Source organism: Globicephala melas, chromosome 10 (genome assembly GCF_963455315.2).
Source record: "Globicephala melas chromosome 10, mGloMel1.2, whole genome shotgun sequence".
NCBI lineage: Eukaryota > Metazoa > Chordata > Mammalia > Artiodactyla > Delphinidae > Globicephala > Globicephala melas.
Genome location: NC_083323.1, coordinates 66428438 through 66455576, shown reverse-complemented (window position 1 = coordinate 66455576; position 27139 = coordinate 66428438). Strand labels below are relative to the sequence as shown.

Below are 27139 nucleotides of genomic sequence, written 5' to 3'. Positions count from 1 at the left end.
TAGTATAAACTTGTCTGATGATAAGAGTCATCTGCTTTGCTTGTTGAAACTAGATTATCCAGGCCCCATCCTGTGCGTACTGAGCCGGAATCTCCAGGAGAGGGGCCCTAGAATCTGCCTTTTAAGCAAGCGCTCCAGGTTGTTCACATAAACAGGTAGGTTAGTTTGGAAAACATTGCCCTGAAGTATTTACAGTAGTTGTCTTAGTGGATTGATAACAGATGATTTTTTTCCTTCTCAGAAAACATCTGTTTTCTGAGTTACCATTTGTTTATTTTTGTAATTACACCAAAAATGTTAATTTAAAAAGAAAAGTTGGAAATAAGCTTCAGGTAAATATTCACTTCCTTTCTATGCTTACCATTTAGGATGCTCGTCTGTTTTCTGTCCCTTGTGAACATACCTCACCTACTTGGGTAAATCCCTCATCAGATCAGGCCCGCTAATGTTCAATGTTTTATCACCAACACGTGAATTTAAATTAAGTCCCAATTAAATAATTTATTCCTGCTTACCAGACCTTCTTGCGCACATGATATATAAGTAATAAGAAGCACTTTGAGTAATGAGAGTAGTTTTTTTGCACAAATTATGTACCTTTGTCTTATTTCTCATCCATCTTCATAGGCGTAACAGAGATTGGCAGATTCAAAAATACAATGATGGTACCATGAGTATTTTTCCTAACAAAGCTGGAAGAATATTTGAAATTAATCTATTCATATATTTCATTAATCCCTACTTGTTTATGCTGATTTATTATCATCACAGTGTATTTAGTAATCTTACTTCCTAGACATTGCAACCCCTGCTTTTTATGCTTAAAAGCTAGGTGACATAAAGCAAATGGTAAAAATTGGTGTTTAAAATCAGTATTATTACTGTATAATTCAAAAGCAAGTCCTTCCCAACAATGACTTTATCAAGCCGAACGAGATGTGTAATCTCAGGTGCTTAGGGGACAGAAAGCTGCCTTAATTATGCCAGTCTGTCCTTTGTGATTTTGATTGCTTTATTCTTTATTTCTCTGACAGCTTTATTAACATCCCCAAAGAGGTATGAATAAAATTCCAGTTTCTGGGGTGGGATAAGTGCTCTTGTCCTTCTCTACTTAAAACCCCCAGGACCATTCTCCACTGACAGTAGTAGAATCATATGCATCTTTTTGTGATGTCCATAAGTCCTCAATGATTACAGTCACTTTGGATTTGCTAGAAGTAGGTTAAAAAAAAAAAGATCCAGGTTACAGTCCCAGTGAATTTGCTCCCCTAGAGATAGAGGAACTTACAGCACCATCTAGTATATGGCTGGGCTTTTCTCAGAACCAGTGAGTCTGGTTTAGTCATTTTGTGCTGCCAAATACACATCATAGACTATAAACATAGGTTTAGGTTCTTACATGTAAGGGTTCCAATAAGGCACATAGATAATTTTTAGCTAAAACTTGTGTGGCCTCAGATATTCAACAAATATTTATTGAGCAATGGCTATGTCAGGCAGTATGCAATATTAATTTTCTTTCATTTTTAACATGGAAGACAGCTCTACCCTAATTTTTTTAAATGTCAAGAACACTGTTACACTTTTTGACATAAACCACAGCAAGATCTTTTTTGACCCATCTCCGAGAGTAATGGAAATAAAAACAAAAATAAATGAATGGAACCTAATTAAACTTCAAAGCTTTTGCACAGCAAAGGAAACCATAAACAAGACGAAAAGACAATCCTCAGAATGGGAGAAAATATTTGCAGATGAAACAATGGACAAAGGATTAATCTCCAAAATATACAAACAGCTCATGGAGCTCAGTATCAAAAAAACAAACAATTCAATTAAAAAATGGGTGGAAAACCTAAATAGACATTTCACCAAAGAAGACATACAGATGGCCAAGAGGCACATGAAAAGCTCAGCATCACTAATTGTTAGAGAAATGCAAATCAAAACCACAATGAGGTATCACCTCACACCAGTCAGAATGGCCATCATCAAAAAAATCCACAAACAATAAATGCTGGAGAGGGTGTGGAGAAAAGGGAACCCTCTTGCAGTGTTGGTGGGAATGTAAATTGATACAACCACTACGGAGAACAGTATGGAGGTTCCTTAAAAAACTACAAATAGAACTACCATATGACCCAGCAATCCCACTACTGGGCATATACCCTGAGAAAACCATAATTCAAAAAGAGACATGTACCACAATGTTCATTGCAGCACTGTTTACAATAGCCAGGACATGGAAGCAACCTAAGTGTCCATTGACAGATGAATGGGTAAAGACGTGGCACATATATACAGTGTACTATTACTCAGCCATAAAAAGAAATGAAATTGAGTTATTTGTAGTGAGGTCGATGGACCTAGAGTCTATCATACAGAGTGAAGTAAGTCAGAAAGAGAAAATAAATACCGTATGCTAATGCATATATATGGAATCTAAGAAGAAAAATGGTACTGATGAACCTAGTGGCAGGGCAGAAATAAAGACACAGATGTAGAGAACGGACTTGGGGACATGGAGGGGGCGGGGAAGCTGGGATAAAGTGGGAGAGTAGCACTGACATATATACACTACCGAATGTAAAACAGCTAGTGCAAAGCAGCAGCGTAGCACAGGGAGATCAGCTCTGTGCTTTGTGATGACCTAGGGGGTGGGATAGGGAGGATGGTAGGGAGGCTCAAGAGGGTGGGGATATGGGGATATATGTATGCATATGGCTGATTCACTTTGTTGTACAAAAGAAACTAACACAGTATTGTGAAGTAATTATACTCCAATAAAGATCTATTAAAAAAAAAGAAAACACTGTGACTTATCCAAGTGTAAATTCTACAGAGCAGTAAAGCTGATGATTTCATGTTAAATTTAAGCAATCTTTTCTTAAGTAAGCAGTCTTCTCCTGATATGTACCTGTTTGACAAATATAGCACATATGCTAATTTACTTTAGCTACCTGACAAACCAAGAAAATTTTTTGATCAATTTTTAAAATATTCCACTAGTTCTTTATGAATTGCCATGCCAAAGGGAAATAACAAGAACTGTCTTATCAGAGTTACACCAAGGTGATATGTTAACATGTTTAAGCAAATAAAAATGTTCTATCCTTGATTCAACTATTTAAGTATTTATAGTTAGTAGTAAAATAGAGGGCATTATAAACCAACTCCAAGGTCTACCAATTATTGAGAGATACCAGGTAAATTTTGCAGGAGTTCTTTGTAAAGAACCAAATAAGAACTAAAATAGGATAAATTAGTACAACTTTTCTCTGTGGCAGTACAGCAGTACCTATTAAAGAAATTAAAATTACATGCACCTTCATAATTGTGAAAAATTAGAAACAACCTAAATATCCAACAATTTGAAAAAAATAATCTGTTTCTGTTTTGTATATACATTCATTTGTATTATATTTTAGATTCCACATATAAATGCTATCATATAGTATTTGTCTTTCTCTGTGTATCTTATTTCACTAAGCCTAATAATCTCTGTTGCTGAGATTATTGTCCATTCATGTTGCTGCAAATAGCAGTATTTCATTCTTTTTATGGCTGAGTAATATTCCATCGTGTGTGTGTGCATGCGTCTGTGTATGTATCACGTCTTCTTTAAGCTAGTCGTTGGGTTGCTTCCATGTCTTGGCTATTATAAACAGTGCTGCTATGAACACTGGGGTGCATGAATCTTTTCAGAGTTTTTGTTTTTTCCCAGTATATACCCAGGAGTGGAATTGCTGGATAATATAGCAGTTGTATTTTTAGTTTTTTGAGGAAACTCTATATTGGCTTCCCTAGTGGCTGCACCAATTTACATTCCTACCAGCAGTGTACAAGGGTTTCCTTTTCTCCACATCCTTGCCAGCATTTGTTATTTGTTGACTTTTTAATGATAGCCATTCTGACAGGTGTGAGATAATATCTCATTGTGGTTTTGATTTGCATTTCTCTAATAATTAGTGATGTTGAGCATCTTTTCATGTGCCTGTTAGCCATCTGTATATCTTCTTTGCAAAAATGTCTGTTCAGGTCTTCTGCCCATTTTTAAATCAGGTTGTTTGTTTTTTTCTTTTTTTGATATTGAGTTGTATGAGCTGTTTATATATTTCGGATATTAGCCCCTTGTTTGTCTCATTGTTTGCAAATATTTCCTCCCATTCCATAGGTTGTCTTCTCCTTTCACTGATGTGTCATTTGCTGTACAAAAGCTTTTAAGTTTGATTGGGTCCTATTTGTTTATTTTTGCTTTCATTTCTTTTGCCTTGGGAGACTGATCTAAGAAGATATTGCTGTGATTTATGTCCAAGAATGTTTTGCCTATATTCACTTATAGGAGTTTGGTGTCATATCTTATATTTAGGTCTTTAAACCATTTTGAGTTTATTTTTGTGTATGGTATGAGGGGATGTTCTAATTTCATTGTTTTACCTTTAGCTGTCCAGCTTTCCCAGCACCAGTTGTTGAAGACACTGTCTTCTCCATTGTATATTCTTGCCTTCTTTGTCATAGATTAATTGACCATAAGTTCATGGGTTTATTTCTGGGTTCTCTATTCTGTTCCATTGATCTGTGTGTCTTTTTCTGAGCCAATACCTTGTTGTGTTGATTACTGTAGCTTTGTAGCATAGTCTGAAGTCTGGAAGGGTTATACCTCCAGCTTTACCTCATTCTTTTTTCTCAGGATTGCTTTGGCAATTCTGGGTCTTTTGTGGTTCCATATAAATTTCAGAATTATTTGTTCTAGTTCTGTGAAAAATGTCATGGATATTTTGATAGGGATTGCCTTAAGTCCGTAGATTGCTTTGAGTAATATGACCATTTTAACAATATTAATTCTTTCTCCAGAGAATGAAAAGGATATACATCCATCAGATATCAAAGAAAGTAGTCTGAGGACCAGGACAATGTAGTGGTATAAAGAGTCAATAAGAGGGAGGGCTAAATGACTCATATTTAAGATCCATTTCCTGGAGTTCTGGTAAAATGGTGTCACTGGTATCCCACTAGAGGGATTAAGATGTCACTGGGTGCACATTGTGGAAACCAAGTGATTGGGGTTGCTTATTTTTGTTCTGATGTTTGATATTAAAAGAGGTGAGCCTCTAAGGCTTACAAGGTAGAGAGGATTTTTTTTTTTTTTAAGGAATAAAGGAGGTTGAGCGTATTTGAAAGCAGAGAAAGAAGGTAATGTTGGCTGACATGTCTACAGAGCTTGTGTGTCAAGCCTCATGCTGAGGACTTTATACCCATGATCACATTTAATCCTTAAAAAAAAAAAAAAACCTCAAGATGAAGCTATTTCCTTTACCACCTTTGAGATGAAGCCACTGATACCTGCAGAGTTTATTTGCCCAACATCACAGAGCTAGCAAATGGCAGAACCAGGATTTGAATTTTCGCTCGGAATCTTAACCATTATGCCCAGGCGTAAAAGGAAGACCAGTACTACAAGAGCTAAGGGGCAACTGGTAGACTAAAATCGAGAGGATAGAGTCCTGTGAAGGTGATAAGGAGTCATGACCTCAACTAGAAATCCCACAGAGGAGGAACTATGTCTAACTCGCACTATGTGGCTTGTCACGGTCATGGTTGATGCAGCTGATACAGCCGAGACAGGAGTAGTTTGTGTTCGGTATGTGTGATGACAGAACTGACCTCTCACGGGGCCGGTTCCTTCCAGGTTCTCTGAACTGGCCCCCCTTTGTCATCTCATAATTCAGATTCCTAGGGGTCAGGAAGCCTCTTCCTGTTCTGGATGCCCCAGAGCTATCTGGTGCTAGCACATTCCAGAATTAAACTGTATCTGTCCTTCTCTGTCATGTCCTATAACGCCCGTAAGTAAAAGTTCATGGAGCACTTGGGGGTGGGGGGGTCCCTCAGGGAAGAGGAGCCCAGTTGCTGCACTGCAGTGATCTGTATTCTTCAGTCAGTCCCCACATAACAGGCAACCACCCACCCACCATCCACTCAACTTACTCATTCTTTCACCAGACATTTATTGCCTGTTTATTGTACTTTAGGCCCATTCTAAGCGCCAAGGATATCGAGATCAAAAGACAGGCATCTCTAGGGGCGGCAATGGTAACTGAAGAGCAGCCAGGACTGAGGCAGGATTTCATATTCTTAAAGATGGGAAACATTTAAGGTGTTTGTTGGCTAAGAGCAATGAGGAGAAAGGACTGAAGAGAAGAAAAGATATTGCCGAAGCAAGCTCAGGAGGGATAGGAAAAGGGAGTAATCTCCTGACACCGGAAGAGAGATGGTGTCTACCTATGAGAGGTAGAGAGAAAGGCATGTGCAGGACTTTGCGTGAGCGGCTGCATTTGTCTGAGGAAGGAGGCGACGGCACTTGCGGAGTTTGGGAGTGAGGTGTGGAATGCGACGAGCACCTTCAAAGTTTGGAACCGCTCCCCAGTGGAGGAGGGGGGCAAGGAAGGAGACAGCTGTGCCTCATGGCAGCCTGTGATGGGAACCGTGGAATTCCAGTAAAGCCAGTTAACACAGTTTTGTGGTTTCTCGTTACCAGCACTTCATTGTTCACACACCCATTAAGCCACAGGAGAAGCCCCTCTTTTGAATGATTCTCCTAGTCTTCTAACTAGAAGGAGGACGTTTGTTCATAAGAGCTAAAATCCTTGGGTCTGAGCCTTCACGTCCTAACTGAAATTATTCCTGACTCCTAGAGGATACAGAAGACAGTTGGATTCTCCTTATGACCTGCTAGTGAGATGATCTGGGTTGCCCCTTGTACAGCCTCAGGCTGAGTCATCTCCCTGGAAAGAGAGGAAGTCAGAGTGTCCGGTCTACACAGAACACCCCTCCCTCCACTGCACAGTGATTTCGGTTTTAGGCTAACAAGTGTTCCCTAGTTCGTGGTTACTCCTTTAGGATTCTTACTGGCAACAGAAATGAGCTCTAATTTAAGCAGACAAAGAGTTAATCAGAAGAATGTTAGGGGGCTCACAGGTTCATTGGAAGGCTTGGACAAACAAGCCTGGAGACGAGACTGCCAGAGGCAATGCCCCAAATCCCACTACACAGCTGGTCTGGGAGAAAGCGTGGTTGCTCCCCGGGGCCCAGAGCTGCTTCTGGCGCCACTGACCAGCAGTGCTCCCCCAAAGCTCCTGCCAAAACCTCTGTCACTGCTGTCTCTGGAACAGATATCCGCTCTCCCAGCTACCCCAGAACGGGTTCTGCGTGGCCTGACTTCTTTGCATCTCTAGCTTCTGACTCAGAGTCTAGAGTGGGTGGTCTGATTAATAGCGCCTAGCTCATGTGCCAGTAGCTGAACTTCATAGGAGACAAAGAACGGGAGTGTTTCTGTTTTTATCTGCTGTAGGGGACGTGGACTGTGCTGGGAGTTAAAATGTTGAGTGGCCAGAAAGAATGACAGATGTCCATTACAGTGCCGTAGACCCATGAATGCGTGTTCCAGTCCTTCTGTATTGGGGAAATTCTAGGTCACTGAACGCTGAGTTTCTCTGTAGTTCCTCTACAGCGGACTTTCAAATTCTTCTTTGAATCTTTAGCACTTTGAAGGATACTCCCAGGAAATGTTTGTAGAACAAATTAATACGTGTTTGTTGAGTATATTCTTTCAACAAACACATATTGGGCATATACTCGTGCCAAGCACTTTGTCAAGCGTTGTTTGAAGGATCAGAAAAGCTTTTACACAGTAGTAAAGGAAGAAGCCATCAGGAACAAGGACTGGGCTGCCATGCAGGAATCACAATATAAGGATTTGGGTCTAAGGTGAAGAAATACTGCTTGGGTACAAAGCAAGGTGGGTCTGAACCAGCTTCCCATTTGACGTTGGGGATATGGTGGAGGTGGGGTGGAGAGGGCTGAGAAACATAGCAGGGTGGATTGCAGAGATGGGGGATGGGAGACTGGCAGAGTGGACGGCCACCTGCTGGGAACAGAATGGGAAAGTGGCACCTCCAGGCGCCCTGGCTCTCATCTCACTGGGCTTTTCTAGGCAAGTTCGGCTTGTTCATTTATAGCACTTGCTGGTTTTTCTCTAAGTGACTCTTCTGTGCTCAAGTTGTAACAAATAAGTTTGTTATATTTGTAAAGCTCTTAGAACAGTGTCTGGCACAGTAAATACTATGTAACTATTCATTAAACATATGAAAATAAAGCAATATTCTGTTTCTAATACTTCCACAAAATATGTTAGGAATTCCACTGGGACTCACATTTAGTCAAATGCTAGGTGTATTTTTTCACCTTTGACCTTCTACATAAGCACCTACTTTACATTTATTAGGTGCTTTTCATGTTCTAGGCACTGTCTGTAGCACAGCAGCTCAGCACCCCCTCTGCCCATTCACAGTTGGCAAATCTTGAGTGTTGCTCCCTGGGCAGAGTGCCCTGACTGTCTGACCCACTGGATTACCTAGGCAATGACCCAGTAATTCTTCTCTATCTTGTTGAATGCTGAAGTTAAAAACTGAAATTAATGCAGCTTTTTCAGTTGTCTTCAGTGGGAGAATTGGTCCAATTCACCTCTTGTGATTATTAAAGATGGAAATTCTAGTTGATGTGGTTTACATCATATAATCCTCATGAGAACCTCAGAAAAAGCCAGTGAAGTTTTCTTCATTCTACAGATGAGGAAAATGAGGCAAGGGAGTTTAGGTTTCCTGCCAGGGGTCAAAGAACTAATAGGTAATGGCATCACATTTGAACCCAGGCAGGCTGGTTTCAGACCCTGTGTGGTTAAGCTCTATGTCCACTCATTTTCTTCTTTTCGTAAAGCAGCATAACTCCTTCATCATCAAAAGCATTCTTTTCAAAGGTCAAATGAGTCTCTACCTTTACATGCTTCCCTTACAAGTTAGCACACAGCTTAGCAAAAGCCTAGCCAGATAGAACTTAATATCAATAAATAAGGTGTATCCTGTATCTTTTTAAATGGTCATGCAATATGGACAGATATATTATCAATTAATTAGTTGTGTAGATTTAGGTGTTTTTTATAGCTTCAGAAACATTTCATTCTTGCAGAGAGAAAAATTTATTTGCATTTTGCCGAAATTGTCTGTATTTTTAAAATTGAATTTGGTCAAGGCATGCAAAGATGAAATAGACACATCCAAAACTGAACTGCTTGAATGTCTGGTATAGAAACATAATTTTAATAACATGCACTGTCAGATCTGGACTGTAACTCTGGTAAATGACATCAGTGAATGGGACTCCAAAAACTCTATTTGTGTGCAAAACCTCGCATTAGCCAAAAAAGGTCCTTGGAATTGTGCCAAAGCCAGAGACTTTTATGCACCTCAAATGGCCATAAACTCACAGGGACAACCAAGGGTCTTCCAGAGTGCCGAGAGAATCCAGTTATTCTCCACAGCATTCCATCTGAGGAATCCTAACCCACAGTCACCAATAGCCAGAACACCTTCACTGCTTCTGTGCTCTTTTGAGCAAATGTGTCTCTTCATCGGGTTCAAATGGGTTTGTTGTTTATTTTTTTATAAAACAAACAAACAACTTTTTTGTTCCCTTGGTAAAACTGAAGGCCTAACGTATTTTCCAATTCCTTTTGACAGAGGAAAAGACGAGCATATGAATCTAACCTCATCTGTGACGGCCTGCAGCTAGAAGCAACCAGATCGGTAAGTGTCAGACCCTTCCCAGCCGCTGGCTGCCCATTGCTGCTGGGAACCCCCGTGTCACTCGGGATGCTGGGATGGCATTCGAAACGTGTAACCCCAGCCGTACCTTAGCTGTCAGCTGGGAAGGGAGTCGATCAAAATCTGCATCATAGAATATACATTTGTTTCTCATAAAAGCCAGCAGATCTTTTTTAATAGCCAAAGAATGTAATAATAAATCCATATAAATGTATTTATTCAAGAACCTTTCTGAAGATTTTTTTCATTATACAAACAGTAGTTTACCAAAAAAAAAAAAAAATAGAAAATGTAGGAATAGTGGAATCTGTACCTTAATTATCCATAAATAATCTTACAGTTCTTCTAAACATTTTTTTGCTCAGATGTATATATTTTTTTTCCTTCCAGAAAGGAAAATTATTATTTCACAATTTTTAAATTTGCTTTTTTCCCTTTATTATATAGTAAATGCATTTCTATATCAATAAATATAATTCTTTTAAATTCTTTTTAATGGCCATGTAACATGACATTGAACAGATATATAATAAATAGTCTTCTAGGTTTAAGAAATTTAAAAAATTGTTATTACAATAACACTGCAGTGACTAGTGTTTTTATGTTTACTTAACTAGTTTGGACTAAAAATTAACACGTTTGCTTTTTTTCATCTAAAATATTGGTAATTTTATGAAAGAACTATGCAACATAAAAAGAAATCTGTGTTTTAAAACTGTGAAAATAGTTGGTTTGGTTTTCTGGTTTGTGTTTTCATTCTTCCAATATAGCTTTTGGATGACAAGCTTGTATTTGTAAAAGTACATGCTCCATGGGAAGTGCTATGCACGTATGCTGAGATAATGCACATCAAATTGCCTCTGAAACCCAATGATCTGAAAACCCGGTCCTCAGCCTTCGATAATTTCAATTGGTTTACCAAAGTCCTCCAAGTGGATGAAAGTATCATCAAGCCAGAGCAAGAGTTTTTCACTGCCCCATTTGAGAAGAACCGCATGAATGACTTTTACATTCAAGATAGAGATACATTCTTCAATCCAGCCACCAGAAGCCGCATTGTAAGTCTAAACCCAATTTAGCTGCTGTTGTTGGGTGATTTAGAACCTGCTGTTGGATGATTAGTGGTTTAGTTTGGCTGGTTTGGTTTGGTTTCTAAAAGCTGCCCCAAAAAAAAGAAAGAAAAGAAAAGAAATACGCCTACAGATTCCTGTTAGGATAGTAAACAGTGATTGGTTAGTTACACTGTATAAAACGCCCACTCTATTTTGGAATCTTTTTAGGTTCACTTCATTCTTTCTCGGATCAAGTATCAAGTAAGGGACAACGTTAAAAAGTTTGGGATTAACAAACTCGTAAGCTCTGGGATCTACAAGGCAGCTTTCCCTCTCCATGATGTAAGTCAAACAGCAAAAATGAAATAAAATATCTAATGTGTACTCCAGTGTTAGTAGGGAAGGGCTAACTTCTTGACCTTGTTTCTTCCTTGGTAAAATGAAGACAACGTATTGCAAGACTACAAGCTCATTTAGGGCAGGAACCATGTTGTGTTGTTTAATGCTGAATCCCAGGCACAGGGAAGCCCCTCAGTTTAAATGAGTGAATGAATGAGGCAATGAATGAATGAATGAACAAAGAAAGGAATGAACAGTAGCTTACCCATAGTTAATGTGTGGAGTGTGTAGATTAGCAGTTAAGAGCATACACTCAGGCTGAACTACCTGCTGTGCCACGTCCTAGCTGGATGATCTTGTGAAAGTCATTTAGCCTCTCTGTTCGTCAATTTCCTCAACAATAAAATGGGGGTAATAATGGTACCTACCTCGTAGAGTTGTTATGAGTAGCGGTCCCCAACCTTTTTGGCACCAGGGACCGGTTTCATGGAAGACAATATTTACACGCATGGGGGGGCGGGGATGGTTTAGGGATGATTCAAGGGCATTACATTTACTGTGCACTTTATTTCTATTATTATTACATTGTGATACATAATAAAATAGTTATACAACTCACCATAATGCAGAATCAGTGGGAGCCCTGAGCTTGTTTTCACTTGCCACTCACTAATAGGGTTTTGTGAGTCTGCAAGCAATTGATTTATTATGGTCTCTGTGCAGTCAAACCTCTCTGCTAATGATAATCTGTATTTGCAGCCGCTCCCCAGCGCTAGTATCTCCGCCTCAGCTCCACCTTAGATCATGAGGCATTAGATTCTCGTAAGGAGCGCGCAACCTAGATCCCTCGCATGTGCAGTTCACGGTAGGGTTCGAGCTCCTATGAGAATCTAATTCCACCGCTGATCTGACAGGAGGTGGAGCTCAGGCGGTAATGCGAGCGATGGGGAGTGGCTGTAAATACAGATGAAGCTTGGCTCGCTCACCTGCCAGCCATTCACCTCCTGCTGTGCGGCCAGGTTCCTAACAGGCCATGGACTGATACCAGTCCGTGGCTCAGGGGTTGGATACCCCTGGTTATGAGGGTCAATTAATCCATGTCAATGTTAGAACAGTTCCTGGCATATAATAAGTACTATTTATCTGTCAGCTATTTTCATAATTACTGACAGATATTATTATCAACCAGAAAAGTATTGGTTCTTTGTAAGAAAAATACATGTTAGACCATTTCATTTGTCATTTTCTGTAATACAGGCTTTTTTCCCTCTGAAATACCATTTTGAAACTGTGCCCTGGAATATCACAGGGCTTTTAAACAAGCGTCTTGTCAGGGTTCTTGTCACGATGGCGATACAGCAGAGTGTTGACATTTTTTAAGGACTATGTACTGAGATGACAGCAACTCCTCAAATTCAGGAGCACTTCTCTAGCTGGTAACATCACTCATGAAATGAAAATTTTAAAATGTGACTGCTTTAGACCCTTAATGATTCCATAAATGCAAGGATATTATATCTAAGCTTTTAAAATAAATTCTGTCATTGAAATAAAATACTATATTATATTGCACTGTTACTCTGTTACATTCGCTGTCAATTTATCTGAATCTCTAAGACCAAAAAAGCAAAGACTGAGACTGATAATTGCTACTGTGTAATTCATGTATTTGTAGATAAAGACAATATTGAAATGTACTGTATAAGATAATAAAACTAGGACAATAAATAGCTTCTTCATACACATGCATAAATAGAGAACAGGGAGCTGGGTGGAGAAGCAGAAGCTGAGCTTCCTGGCTAAGACACCCAACACAGCAGTCCAGCCCTACAGTCCATATGCTTTATATTTGTGCCCGAGCAAAATTAACAATGAGAGCATGCCATGAACTTTGGGGACACTTGCAAATAGCCATCATGATTATTAATATGGGATGCCAAGGTTCTGTAATATTCAGTTGACATCTACCCCAGTTCTTTTCCCCTAAAGCCTCTTGTAACTGCACTAGTCCCATGTCCAGGCTAAGGAATGATCTTGTGTGGTGTTTGGAAAGGAAGTAAGAGGAGGTCAGGACCCATGTTAAGGCTTTAGTACTAATACTTTTCTGGTTGATAATAACATCTGTCAGTAATTATGAAAATAGCTGACAGATATATAGTACTTATTATATGCCAGGGAGTATTGTAACATTGACATGGATTAATTGATCCTCTTAACAGCTCTATGAGGTGGCTGTTATTATGATCCCCATTTTATTGATGAGGAAATTGATGAATGGAGAGGCTAAATGACTCTCACAAGGTCATCCAACTAGAAAGTGGGGGAGCAGGTGTTTCTGGTTCTAGTACAGGTGGAAGGAAAGTGAGTCAGGTTGAATTTAAGCAGAAGCAGGAAGTTTGGTTTCTTGAACAAGCTAAATGTATAACATCATGTCAGGCTTTTTTGTTGTTTATATTCTATGTGTGGTCACAGAATAACTGCTGAATTGCGGGGCAAAAAGCCTGGGTTTTAGAATTGACCCTGCCACTAACCAGCCAAGGCCCTGGTTTCCCCAGGTGTCCAAGAAGGGGCTGGACTCTCAGGTCTTCCTCCAGTGTAGCAGTTTGGGCCCTTAAGCAGCCCAGTTTTTCACTGTTTAGGACTGGCCCATTTACAGGACATTAAGCATCTTCAGGGCTCTCACCAAATACCGGTGGTGGTCCCCGGGATTCTAACAACCAAGCATTCCTTTCCACCCACATTTGCAAATGGTCCTCCAGGGGTAAGTATCACCCCTGGTTGAGAATTACTAAAAATTACATGGTATTTTCATCCCTTCCAGCAAATAAAGACCCCTTATTTACAAATGACTGTGAAGTGTTAGTACCACATTTAATCAACAGAACACATGAACACGTGGTGATTGTGATGCTCATTTGTTTGCTTCTGCTTCCCAGTGCAACTTCAGCAGTCCGTCAGAGGACCTCAGCTGCCCCAATGAACGCTACCTTCTGTACAGGGAATGGGCTCATCCTCGAAGCATGTACAAAAAGCAGCCCTTGGATCTTATCAGGTGAGTTGTAGCGAGCACTCCAATGAGAAGGGCTCAGGGTTCCCCTCGTGGCTTCTAAATGTGGCAGTCGTCCAAGAGTACTGCTAACCAGTGGAGTTCACCTGCAGCCCTGAGCTTCATTGCCCAGAGTTTTTATTGAGGCTTCATTACCTAGGCATGATTGATTGAGTCATTGCCCACATGGCTCAGTCTCCAGCCCCTTCTTCTCCTGTTGGTCCTGCAGTATCACATGGCTCCAATCACATGGTTGGTCTTTCTGGCATGGCCAGTCTCCATCCTGAGTCATCTCATTGGCACAGACCATCTAGGGTCCACCATGAATAACAAAGTCATTCCTATCTTGGGAAATTCCAAGGCATTTGAGGTTACCTCTGAGGAACTGGGACCAAATACCCGCCAAATTCTTCATTAAACAGGAGTAAATATTAGATTTAGCTTAAACTGTATGATAAGAGATACCAATTTTCACTGCTTTCCTGTATCTGCTGTTAGGTACCATTTCCATCAGCATATGAATTTAATGTCTAGTTCAGCATGTGTGTTCTGAAAGCACCAATGTTGGCTACTTTCCAGAAGCTTATGTTGTTTGGGCAAGGCTACTGGAGAGAGATCAAGAACAACTAAACAAAAATAAGCAAATAAGTGAACAAAATTTCTGATTGAAATGAAGAAAATAACACAGTGATAAGATGGGGAGGGGTGGAGTGAAGTGAATCTAGAAAGTTATCTTTGAGTAGGTGGCATGTGAGCTGAGATTTGTCTACTGAAAAGGAGCCAGTACTTTGAGGATCTGGAAAAAGTCATTCTAGGAAGAGAGGCAGCTGGTACAGTGGCCCCGAGGCACAAAAACACTTGGCAAGTTTGAGGAAATTGTGAAAACCATTGCTAAGGAGAAAGGGAAAGATGAGGCACAAGGTTAGAAGGGTATCAGGAACATGGAAAGGAGTGTAGACAAGTGCAGTGAGAAGCTGTTGTAATATTTGAAGCATTCAAGTAATTTTATCTCGCCTACATTTTGCAAAGGTAGTGTAGAGGTTGGGTTACAGGGGGCGCAGGAAGCAGGGCGAGCCGGTAGGAGGCTAGTAGCATGAGCCAGATGAGAGATCGTGGGAGCAGGTGTAGAAGCGTTTGGGGATTCAGGTTGACAGGACATGGTTATGGGTTGGATGTGGAGGGTGAGGAGAAGAGGAGGGTCAAGGTAGCCCCTGGTGGCCCTGGAGCCAGGTGCCTGTTCTTTCTATGAAATCTCAGTGCCCGTCCACCTGAACTTGGGGAAAGCCTCTTAACCTTAAAAGTGAGAGTTTTAAAACACTGAAGAATTTTCGTTTTGTTTTACATTTTATTAAGGGAAATTTCAAACATATACAAAAGCAGAGAGAATAGTACAGCAAGTCTGCCTACTATGTCTGTCACCCAGCTCCAAACATTATAAACTCCTAGTCACTGTTATTTCTTGTTTATCTCTACCTCCTACTGGATCATTTTGAAGAAGATTCCAAATAGTGTAACATTTCGTTAGTAAAATGACAAGGTCTCTTAAATACAACCAGAGTACTCCTTTTGTTTAAAGTCATGAAATAATCAGTATTCATGTTTTCCTGATTATCACAAAAATATGTGTTTTTTTTAACAGTTTTCTGGTTGTAATCAGGATCCAAACAAGGTCCAGACGTTGCAACTAATATATCTCTCAAGTGGCTTCTAATCTATAATTTTCCTGTTTCCTTTTTGTTTTCTTTGCAGTTGTTGAGGGGCTTCTCTATTCTCTATTTGGCTGATTTCATTCTCCCCTGTGGTGTTAGACTTGTTTCTCTGTCCTATGTATTTGCTTTAGTTAAGTCATTTGATCCTCATCTAAAAGTTTGATCTGATTGAGGTTCGACTTTGTGCAAGAATACTTGTGTGGGTTTTGTACTTCTGTCAAAAGGTACATAGTGTCCATTTGTCTCTCTCGTGACGATAGCAGCCATTAATGAACGTTGCGTATTTCATTTGGTCATACTCTAATTTCTTCCTTCATTTATTAGCTGGATCGGAATTATGAAGAGGCACTGTGTCTCATTAACTCGAGTTATCCTGTAGAATAAAATTTTGAAAGAGGATGTTTGTACACATGTCAGTATTTGAAGTTGATACTTATATGAGGGTTCCCTTCCATTATTTTCGTTTTATGTTAAACCTATAGCATGTGATGGCAGGGTGTTAGGTGTGATGGCTTTTTAATCATTCTTTATGGGTTTTTGTTTGGGAGCAGGGATTCTGTAACGAAAACAATATCCCCATGATTTTAAGTATCTTTTGCTAAAATACATTTAACTATTCCCTGTCCCTGGTCCACATGTTCCCTTTGTTGCTTCCCATTAGTAACCCCTTGAGCGCTCAGGCTGTTAAACCTTCATCGCTGGTTCCCAGGGGTTAGCAGAGGGAAAATGGACTCTTTCCCAAACAGCAAACCATACAAACCAGAAAGAACAACCTGGAGGAAACAGACTTTGCCCCGGAAAAAAAAAGCAAAGTTTCCCTCAGCACTCTCTCTGAGTGCTAAGATGTGGTATCCACAGTACAAGGACAGGATTCTATTTTAAAAAAGAGAAAGAAAGAAAGGATTATTCTGAGAATAAAATGCAGCTCTTAGGAATTAAAAATGAACAGAACAGAAAAAACCCCAACAGCCGTGTTAAAAAATGAAGTTGAAGTAATTGTGCAGAACGTAGAGCAAAAATATAAAGGAACAGCGGGAAAATGGGGGAAAAGAGAAAAATTTAAAAATCAGTCCAGGATGTGCAATGGACAAATAATAGGAATGCTAAAAATAAGGACAGAGAAAATGTAAGGAGGAAATCAGATAAATATTTCATGACAAGTACCTGTAGAACTGTATTGAAGAACTGAGCGCCCTGAGTCTCTGGATGGACAGAGTAGTCAGAGCCCAGCCTGGAGAATGAACAGGGAGCCATCAAGCCACTGCAGCGTGACCTCTCAAAATACTGCAGACAGACAGAAGATCCTACGAGCCTCCAGAAAGAAAAACAGGTTTCATATGAAGGAGCAGGACTCATAATAGCACTGAATTTCTCAACAACAACACTGCCACCTACAAGAAAAGAGAGCAAGAATTTCATATTTCTGAGGAAGGTGCTTTTTTTAACTCATGGTCCGAATGCAGTTATGGCCAAACTGTTGATTAGGTTTGAGGAATTTTCACAATTTAAACGTGCAAAGTAATGGAGGAGGTACTCCACCAAGAAAAAGACGTGGATTCAGTAAATGGGGTTTCCCAACCCAAGAGAGGGACAGGGCGATCCCAGGTGACAGCTCTGTGGCAGGACTAGCAAGTCATTAATCCAGGTGGCAGGACCTCTGAAGAGATTGAGTCAAGGACATGAAATTGATAGGCTACCTCGTGTGTTAGAAAGTAGTGAGAAAGTTACACATTAAAGGAAAGTCTGGGGTTGAATCGTTGATAAGTACACAGAAAACTAAGCAATGAACCAGCAAGACAATTATTAATTCCAGAGAAAACAAAATATTGGGCAGGAGAGAAAAAGTAAGCATAGCAGATGACTTGATGCAGCTGTGAGCAGTCTTTACAGAGTCTTACTATTTATAAAGCAAGGATATTGCTCTAATCAAAATTATATCGTAACTATGTCGAGAGGATGGAGGAGTGGAGGTGTGGGTGTGTAGATGAGACGGGGATTGAAAGAGAGCTTAGGGCTTCCCTGGTGGCGCAGTGGTTGAGAGTCCGCCTGCCGATGCAGGGGACACGGGTTCGTGCCCTGGTCTGGGAAGATCTCACATGCCGCGGAGCGGCTGGGCCCGTGAGCCATGGCCGCTGAGCCTGCGCGTCCGCAATGGGAGAGGCCACAACAGTGAGAGGCCCGCATACCGCAAAAAAAAAAAAAAAAAAAAAGAGAGCTTAATCCTCATCTTCCAAAGTAGAGCATCAGTAGGTGATACATATAACTGAAAAGTCAATAAACTGCACTGCAGGTATATTATTTAGAGAGACGGAGGTAAATATTCCAGGAATCAGCTATAAGAGTCGAAAGTGCTTGCTTCTGGCCGGGACATGGGAGAAGTTGTTGGGGACTGCTTCTTTGTATAATCAGTGTTCTATCAATAGAAGTGTTTGACTCTTTAATGAATGTATAGGTATAACTTTGATTAAAAAAATCAAAGCTGAAGTTTTAGAAATTGGTGTTAAGAACTGGGATGTTTGGGGCAGAGAGAGATAATAATCAGAGAATATCCCATTTGAAGGGCTTCTCATTTTCCCCAGCCTTTCAGCAAGAACCAGGAGGCAGGCGCTCTGTTTAAGATTTTAAAAGTTCTTTCTGACCTTCTTGCCTGCAGTGTGACGGGGGTACCTTCGGAAGTAATGAGCCCCTGTCACTGTAAATACCCAAGCAAAGACTGCCTGACCAGCTCTCCAAATGTAGCAGGATATTTTTACTATTGGGTAGTTGGAGCAGGCGACTCCCAACATGATTTCCAGTTTTAAATGTGGTATTTCCAGGGCACATGATTGATAAGAACATATTCAGAAAGCCTGACAGCAAAGAGCCCAAGACATGTCAAACCCACTGCCAGGGTTTTCTCTCCCAGACACCATCCCGAGCCTGCCATTTACCTGTCATCCGTGAGCCGGACCACAAAGCCCCAGTCGCATGAGAACGGACACACTGTGTTCCTCCTGCCTCCTGGTTCCACATCGGCCTCAGCCCCTCGTTTTCCCCCATGGATGTGACCCACACCGCGGCCTGTGACCAGGGAGCTCTTCTCTCAGCTGCCCTGTGAGGGATGGTCCAACCCAGGGGATGTTCCTGTGTGACGTCTTCTAGAACTCCAGGCTGTTTCTCAGGGCTGAGTCCCCGCCAGGCTAAGCCTGCAGAGCTCAGCCCAGCTCCAAACTGAGCCAGAAGCCTCATAGAGGCCCCAGAGCCAAGTAAACCTACAGGTTTTACCAACCACTGCTGAGCCAGAAGTGAAAAGTGCGTTGAGGAAAAGTATCAGCAAGAGTCGCCTCAACGAGTGTCTCGTTGCTTTCTCCTCACCCCTAAGCCCTTTGTCTCCGCCTGTGTGTACTTGTCTCCCTCTCAGGAACAATCTGGCCCTGCTTCATGCCCTGCCTCCTTTCTTATCTCGCCCACCCGGCCTCTTCCATTTACCCCGGATTAATTTAAAAACATTGAAGAGTCTCTAAAACTTAGGAAAAATAGAAGTGCTACATACAGAGAATACAGGGCAGTAGATTCCTCAGTCGCATCCGTCCTGCCCTCTCCCATTCTCATGAGTTTTATAAGTATTTTGGTCAGAGAGCCATTCCACTCCTAGTTCATTGTTATCAGCATTTTCTTATTATTTGTGATTTACATTACATTTGCTCCGAGGAAGTTCCCGAGATAAAGCAAAAACAGGTAACTGAGCAAATTGTTCGTGTTCGTTTGTTTCATGCATGTTAAGAACAATCTGGGGGAATTGATCAAATCTGCCAGTCTTGACAAAGAGTGATGATAATATTCTCTATCTGCTCCATATTCAGCATTTTCCCCTCCTTTGCTATATTCTAATTTACTTCTCTTCAGCAGGTTAATCCGTGATCAGTACTTCCATGATATGTAAAACACTTCTTGTTTCACAGTAGAATTTGGGGCCTGCTATGAAAATGGATATGTTTTTAAGGGTGAATTGAGTCAGAGGTTTAATTCTAAAGCCCCCTTTATTTAGGATCAGAAATTAGTATTAGGATAAAGCTGCAGAGTGTTCATATGTCTCTTCTGAAAATAACTTCTGTCTTTCTTCAGGAAATACTATGGAGAGAAGATTGGAATCTATTTTGCCTGGCTGGGCTATTACACTCAGATGCTTCTCCTGGCAGCAGTTGTGGGAGTGGCTTGCTTTCTCTACGGATATTTTAATCAGAATAACTGTACATGGAGGTAACCTCTCTCTATTCCTTGTTACCGTGCTGAAAAGTCGATTAGACATAAAATTATTTTCAGGGACTTAGACTGTTTTAGTAAAAGAAGACTCATCGCAGAACACTTACGGCTTTAGATGATACATCCCTTTTGTCCTGAGCATAATAACTAAGTGAAATGGAAGAAAATTTTTCTTAGATAACGCAGCCCAGCCTCTGACAGGAATATTACCGTTAGGAAACACGCCAGTATTTTAAGACAATACTTTGTTTGAAAAAGAAATGAGGTCAGGAGGGAGGATCAACTTTGAACTTCTGGCTCCCAGAGGAATGCTTCACTCAGCCCCACAGATGTGGGCCAGGAGCAGCTCTGATTGCTTCAGGGTTTCAATGGCAAAACTGGTAAAATTGGTGTTTTTATGTTTTTAGAAATGACTTCTTAACATATATTAAGGAATACATGTTTGAAAACTCAAGTAAATGATACTTTCTTTTGTTTGTTTTACTTTAAAAAAAAAAAAAGAAAGAAAGCCCTAACAGTGTTAGGGGGGAAAAAGTAGTAAAGAATGAGTTTGTGCTTGATGTTGCAATTAAAATACCAGCTGCGCTGTCTAGAGGGAAATACATGGGTGCCAGAACACTGAATTTCACCATCACTGTTCTGAAATGTATTATTAATCCTTTGCTTTTGGTGATCTCAACCTCCAGAAGGGATGCAGCACTGAACCAGGCATTCTCTCTTGTTCATCTGGCCTCTGTCCAGGTGTGACAGCCAGATCAAAATTTCTGGGCAACAGTGACAAACCGATGACCACATTTTTCTAGCCCAGGGCATATGAGCCTGGCTCTGGAGGCAGGAAGCTTACATGGAAGCTCTGATGTATAGGCATAATTATCCATTCTGTTAACAGAGGATTCTGAGTGTTTGTGCCCGTTATGGTTCTTAGCTAGAAAGCTGCAGATGGTCTTGGAAGTACTCTCCTCTCTTCACTGGAAAAGAGTTTAGGGCCAAAGGCTGAATGTTGATATCTTTTGCCTAAATTTGTCCTTGGCTTCTCCATTGTTTCGCATATTGTTCCAGCCACAAAAAGGTATCTCAAAAATACACTTTCAAAGTGAAAAAGTAGCATTTTTGTACGGTTCTTGCATGGTGGTGGCTCTCATTATAATTTATTTTATAAAATCACCATAACAGGCACAGCACATGTTTCCTACTCTTTCACACAAATTAATTTACAGAAAAGGGTGTGGAGGGGGGGATAGAGTCTTGAGGATATACTCCCTGTGCTCAAAACTATTGTGACTTTATTTACTTAATTTTTAAATAGTTTTAAAATACTTAAAATATATGTATTTACAGTTAATTTTATTACATACTCAGAGTCACAAGAATAGAAAATGTATTCAAGATGTAAGGAGTAATGATTCATTACCCAGTTTAAGAAAAAGAACATAACTGTTACCTGTGAAGTGCTTTGCTCAATTGCATCCCCTTACTTTGGAAATGACAACTATGCTAAATTTTATTTTTCTCATTCCTTAGCATACACTGTATATTCTTTTTCACATGTACTTGTACCCCTACAAAATATAATTTATTTTGTGTGCTTTTGAAAATATCTATGGATAGGCAGAGGATACTGTAGGTATTTCCTCTTCTATAAAAGGCCTGTTTAAAGCTTATGCACACTTTAAAATAACAGCTTTATTGAGATATAATTCATATACCATAAAATGCTCCCTTTGAAAGAGTACAATTAGTGGTTTTAACTACATTCACAGAGTTTTACAACCCTCACCACTATCTAATTTTAGAACATTTTCATCACCCCACAAGGAACCTTTAGTACCTTTAGTAGTCACTCCCTAACCTCCCTTCCCCTTAGCCCCTGGCAGCTACTAATCTACTTTCTGTCTCTACGTATTTGCCTATTCTGGACATTTCCTAAAGGGAACCGTATAGTATGTGCAGCATGTGGTGTTTTGCGATTGTCATCTTTCACTTAGCATAATGTTTTCACGGTGCATCCATGGTATAGCATGGACCAGTACTCCATTCCGTTTTGTGGTCAAATAATATGCCATTATATGGATACACAACAACATTGTTTATCCATCCATCAGTCGACATTTGGGTTGTTTCCACTTTTTAGCTATGGTGGATAATTCTGCTGTGATCATTCATGTACAAGTTTTTGTGTGGACATATGTTTTCAATTCTCTTGAGAATATATCAAAAAATGGAATTGCTGGGATGTATGGTAACTGTAGATTTAACATTTTGAGGAACTGCCAAGTATCTTTTTAAAAGTGACTGTACCATTTTACATTCCCAGTAGCTATGTATGAGGATTCCGATTTCTCTACATCCTCATCAACACTTGTTATTGCTGGGTTATAAATAAATAAACAAATAAATATTAGCCATCCTAGTTGGTATGAAGTGGTAGGTCATTATGGCTTTGATTTGTATTTCCCTAATGCCCACTGATGTTGAGGGTCTTTTCATGTGCTTACTTTGTCATTTGTATATCTTCTTTGGAGAAACATCTGTTCAAATTCTTTGCCCATTTTAATTGTGTCATTTGTATTGTCTAGTTTTAAGTGTTCTTCATATATTTTGGATAAAAGCCCCTTATCAAATATTTATATTGCAAATATTTTCTCCCCTTCTGTGAATTGTCTTTTCACTTTCTTGATGGTGTCCTTTGAAACACAAAAGTTTTTAATTTTAATGAAGTGCAGTTTACCTGATTTTTTACTTTTGTTGTTTGTGCTATTGGTGTCATGTCTTAGAAAGCATTTGTAATCCACAGTCATGAAGACTTTCTCAATGTTTATCTTCTAAAAGTTTTATAGTTTTAGGTCTATGAGTTCATTTTTGTAAATGGTATAAGGTAAAGGTTCAACTTTCTTTCTTGCCAGGTATATATTCAGGTGTCCCAGCACCATTTTGTAAAGATTATTTTCTCCCCATTGGATTATCTTGGCACCCTTGTCAAAAAATATTTGGCCATAAATATAAGAGTTTGTTATGGACTATCAATTCGTTTCTATCAATCGACATGTCTGTCCTTTATGCAAGTACCAGATTATATTGATTGCTATAGTTTTTTAGTAAGTTTTGAAATTGGAAACTTTGTTTTTCGAGATTGTTTTGATTATTCTGGGTACCTTGCATTTCCATGTTAATTTTAGGATCAGCTTGTTCATTTCTACAAAAAAGCCAGAATTGCATTGAATCTGTAGGTCACTTTAAGGACTACTGCCATCTTAACAATATTAAGGCTTCTTATCCATAAACACAGAATAGCTTTCCATTTATTTAGGTCATCTTTAATTTCTATCAATATTTTATAGTTTTCAGTGTACACGTTTCACACTTCTTTTCTCAAATTTATTCTAAGTATTTTATTATTTTTGATGCTATTGTAAATGAAATTGTTTCCTTCATTTTATTTTTAGATTATTCATTCATGTTGTATAGAAATACAATTACTTTTTATATACTGATTTGTGTATTATAACCTTGATGGACTGGCTTCTTAATTCTAACAGTTTTTGGTGGGTTCCTTAGGATTTTAATATACTATATCATATCATCTGGAATAGAAATAGTTTTACTTATTTCTTTCTAATCTAGAGGTTTTTAATTTATTTTCCTTGTCTAGTTGCCCTGACTAGAACCTCTAGTACAGTGTTGATCTTGGGACGAAAGTATTCAGTCTTTCACCATTAACGATGATCTTTGCTGTGGTTTTTTCGTAGATGTTCTTTATCAAGTTGAGGACATTCTCCTCTCTTCCTAGTTTTTAATCCATTATTCTGTTAATATGGCATATTACATGAATTGATTTTTGTACGGTTGAATGGTCCTTGCATTCCTGGATACATCCCACTTGATTTGATTTGATTTACTGGATTTAATTTGTTAATATTTTGTTGAAGATTTTTTCATTTATATTCATAAGAGATAGTAGTCTATAGTTTTCTTGTGATGCCTTTGTCTGGTTTCAGTATCGGTGTAATACTGGTTTCATAGAATGAATTGGGAAATGTTTCTACCTCTTTATTTTTAGGAGAGTTCATGAAGCATTGGCATCAATTTTTCTTTCAATGGCTGATAGAATTCACCAGTGAAGCCACATGGGCTTAGGCATTTCTTTGATTACTAATTCAGTCTCTTAACTCACTGTAGGTCTATTCAGGTTTTCTATTTCTTCTTGAGTCAACTTCAGTCATTTATGTTTTTCTAGGAATTTATCTGTTTCATCTAGATTATTCCATTTGTTGGCATATAATTATTGACATTATTCCCTTATATTCCTTCTTTATTTCCGTAAGGTCAACAGTAATGTTCCTCCTTTCATTTCTAAGTTTAGTAATTTTCATCTTCTCTCTTTCTTTTCTTGACTAGTCTAGCTAAAAACTTGTCAATTCTATTGATCTTTTCAAAGAACCAACTGTTGATTTTTCTCTGTTGCATATCTATTCTCTATTCCATTTATTTCTGCCTTTTGTCTTTTGATTGGAATATTTAATTCCCTTACATTAATGTAATTTCTGATAAGCTTGGAATTACATCCATTTTTCTATTTGTTTTCTATTCCATTGTTCTATTTATTTTCTCTATGTCTTATGTCTTTTTTTTCATTCCTCCATTACTACATTTTTTGTATAAAATATTTTCTAGTATACCATTTTAATTCTATTTTAATTTGTTGTTTCTTATTTTTTTGTTTGTTTGTTTGGTATTTTCCTAAGTGGTTGCCCTGGAGATTATAATTAACATCTTGTTTTAAAGCAATCTAGTTCATATTAATCCCAACTTAATTTCAGTAACATATAAAAACTCTGCTTTGGTATCGGTCTGTCCCCCTCCCCCTTTGTGCTATTATTATCAAACAGATTACATTTTTATACATTTATAAGCCCATCAACACAGTTTCATAAGTATTGTTTTATGCAGTTATCTTTTACATCAGATAGAAGAAAATAATTACATGCAAAAATGTATTTATATTTTCTTCTTTTTCTTTAACCTATGTAGTTACCTCTACCATTGCTCTTTAGTTTTTCAGCTGAGTTTGACTTACTGCCTAGTGTCCTTTCATTTAAGCCTGAAGGACTCTCCTTAGTATTTCTTGTAGAGCAGGTCTGCTAGCAGTGGAATCTTTCAGATAATTCTCCTTCATTATAAAAATCTATTATATAAATATAAATCTTTCAAATAATTTCTCCTTCATGTTTTTTTAAACTTTTTATTTTATATTGGAGTATAGCCAATTAACAATGTTGTGATAGTTTCAGGTGCACAGCAAAGCGACTCAGACTTACATATACATATACATGTATCCATTCTCCCCCAACCTCCCCTCCCATCCAGGCTGCCACATAACGTTGAACAGAGTTCCCTGTGCTATACAGTAGGTCCTTGTTGGTTATCCATTTTAAATATAGCAGTGTGTATATATCGACCCCAAACTCCCTAACTATCCCTTCCCCTCACCCTTCCCCCCAGTAACCATAAGTTCCTTCTCTAGGTCCGTGAGTCTGTTTCTGTTTTGTAAATAAGTTCATTTGTATCATTTCTTTTTAGATTCCATATATAAGGGGTATCATACGACATTTCTCTTTCTCTGAATTACTTAGTATGACAATCTCTAGGTCCATCCATGTTGCTGCAAATGGCATTATTTCATTCTTTTTAATGGCTGAGTAATATTCCATTGTGTGTATGCACCCACATCTTCTTCATCCATTCCTCTGTCAATGGACATTTAGGTTGCTTCCATGTCTTGGCTATTGTAAACAGTGCTACAGTGAACACTGGGGTGCATGTATCCTTTTGGACCATGTTTTTCTCTGGATATATGCCCAAAAGACCCCAAATAGCCAAGGCAATCTTGAGAAAGAAAAATGGAGCTGGAGGAATCAGGCTCCCTGGCTTCACACTGTACTACAAAGCTATAGTCATCAAACCACTATGGTACTGGCACAAAAATAGAAATATAGATCAATGGAACAGGATGGAAAGCCCAGAAATAAACCCACACACCTGTGGTCAATTAATCTATGACAAAGGAGGCAAGACTACATAATGGTGGAAAGACAGTCTCTTTAACAAATGGTGCTGGGAAAACTGGACAGCTACATGTTAAAAAAAAAATGAAATTAGATCATTCTTTAACACCATACACAAAAATAAAATGGATTAAAGACCTAAATGTGAGACAAGACACTATAAAACTCCTAGAGGAAAATATAGGCAGAACACTCTCTGACGTAAATCGCAGCAATATCTTTTTTGATCTGTCTCCCAAAATAATGGAAATAAAAACAAAAATAAACAAATGGGACCTAATTAAACTGTCCTTCCTTTTTTGAAGAATAGTTCTGCTGGATATAGAATTCTTGATTGACAGTCTTTTCCTTTAGCACTTCGGTGATATCATCCCACTCCCTTCTGGCTTTCATGATTTCTGTTTAGAAATCAACTGCTTGTCTTACTGAGGAGTCTTAGTACATGTTGAGTCACTTTTCTCTTTCTGCTGTCAAAATTCTCTTTTCTTGTCTTTTGACACACTGAGTCTGATGTGCCTATGTTTGGATATCTCTTAAGTTTATACTACTTGGAGGTTGTTGAGCTTCTTGGATGTACAAATTAAGGTTTTCATCAAATTTGGGAAGTTTTTCAGCCATTATTTCTTCACATATTGTTTCCGCCCCTTTCTTTCCCTCCTTCCTTCTGGCACTCCTATTATGTGTATTGTTGATGGTGTCCCACCCATCTCTTGAGGCTGTGTTCATTTTTTGTCATTCCTTTTTCTTTGTGTTTCTCAGACTGGATAATCTCAATAGACCTAGTTTTAAGTTAGCTGACTTTCTCTTCAGCCAGTTCATATCTGCAGAGGAACCTCTCTAGTGAATTTTTCATTTTAGTCATTATTGGTCTTTTAAATAATTTTTATCTATTGATATTCTCTGTACAATGAGATGGTCACATACTTTAATTTGTTAAGCATGGTTTCTATTAGTTCTTTTTTTTTTTTTTTTTTTTTGCGGTACACGGGCCTCTCACTGTTGTGGCCTCTCCCGTTGCAGAGCAACAGGCTCC

The 27139-nt window shown here is 39.0% G+C and overlaps 1 protein-coding gene across 2 annotated transcripts in view; it reads left to right on the top strand.

Moving 5' to 3' along the window:
* The window catches only part of ANO6 (anoctamin 6), a 202533-nt gene that overhangs the window by 118285 nt on the left and 57109 nt on the right, over positions 1-27139 (top strand). For both annotated transcript variants that reach the window (XM_030835326.3, XM_030835325.3), the window contains 5 exons: positions 9573-9638; positions 10427-10714; positions 10937-11050; positions 13984-14099; positions 19907-20041. In XM_030835326.3, the coding sequence (XP_030691186.1) occupies positions 9573-9638; positions 10427-10714; positions 10937-11050; positions 13984-14099; positions 19907-20041 (719 nt within the window). The remainder of the gene's footprint in view (positions 1-9572; positions 9639-10426; positions 10715-10936; positions 11051-13983; positions 14100-19906; positions 20042-27139) is intronic.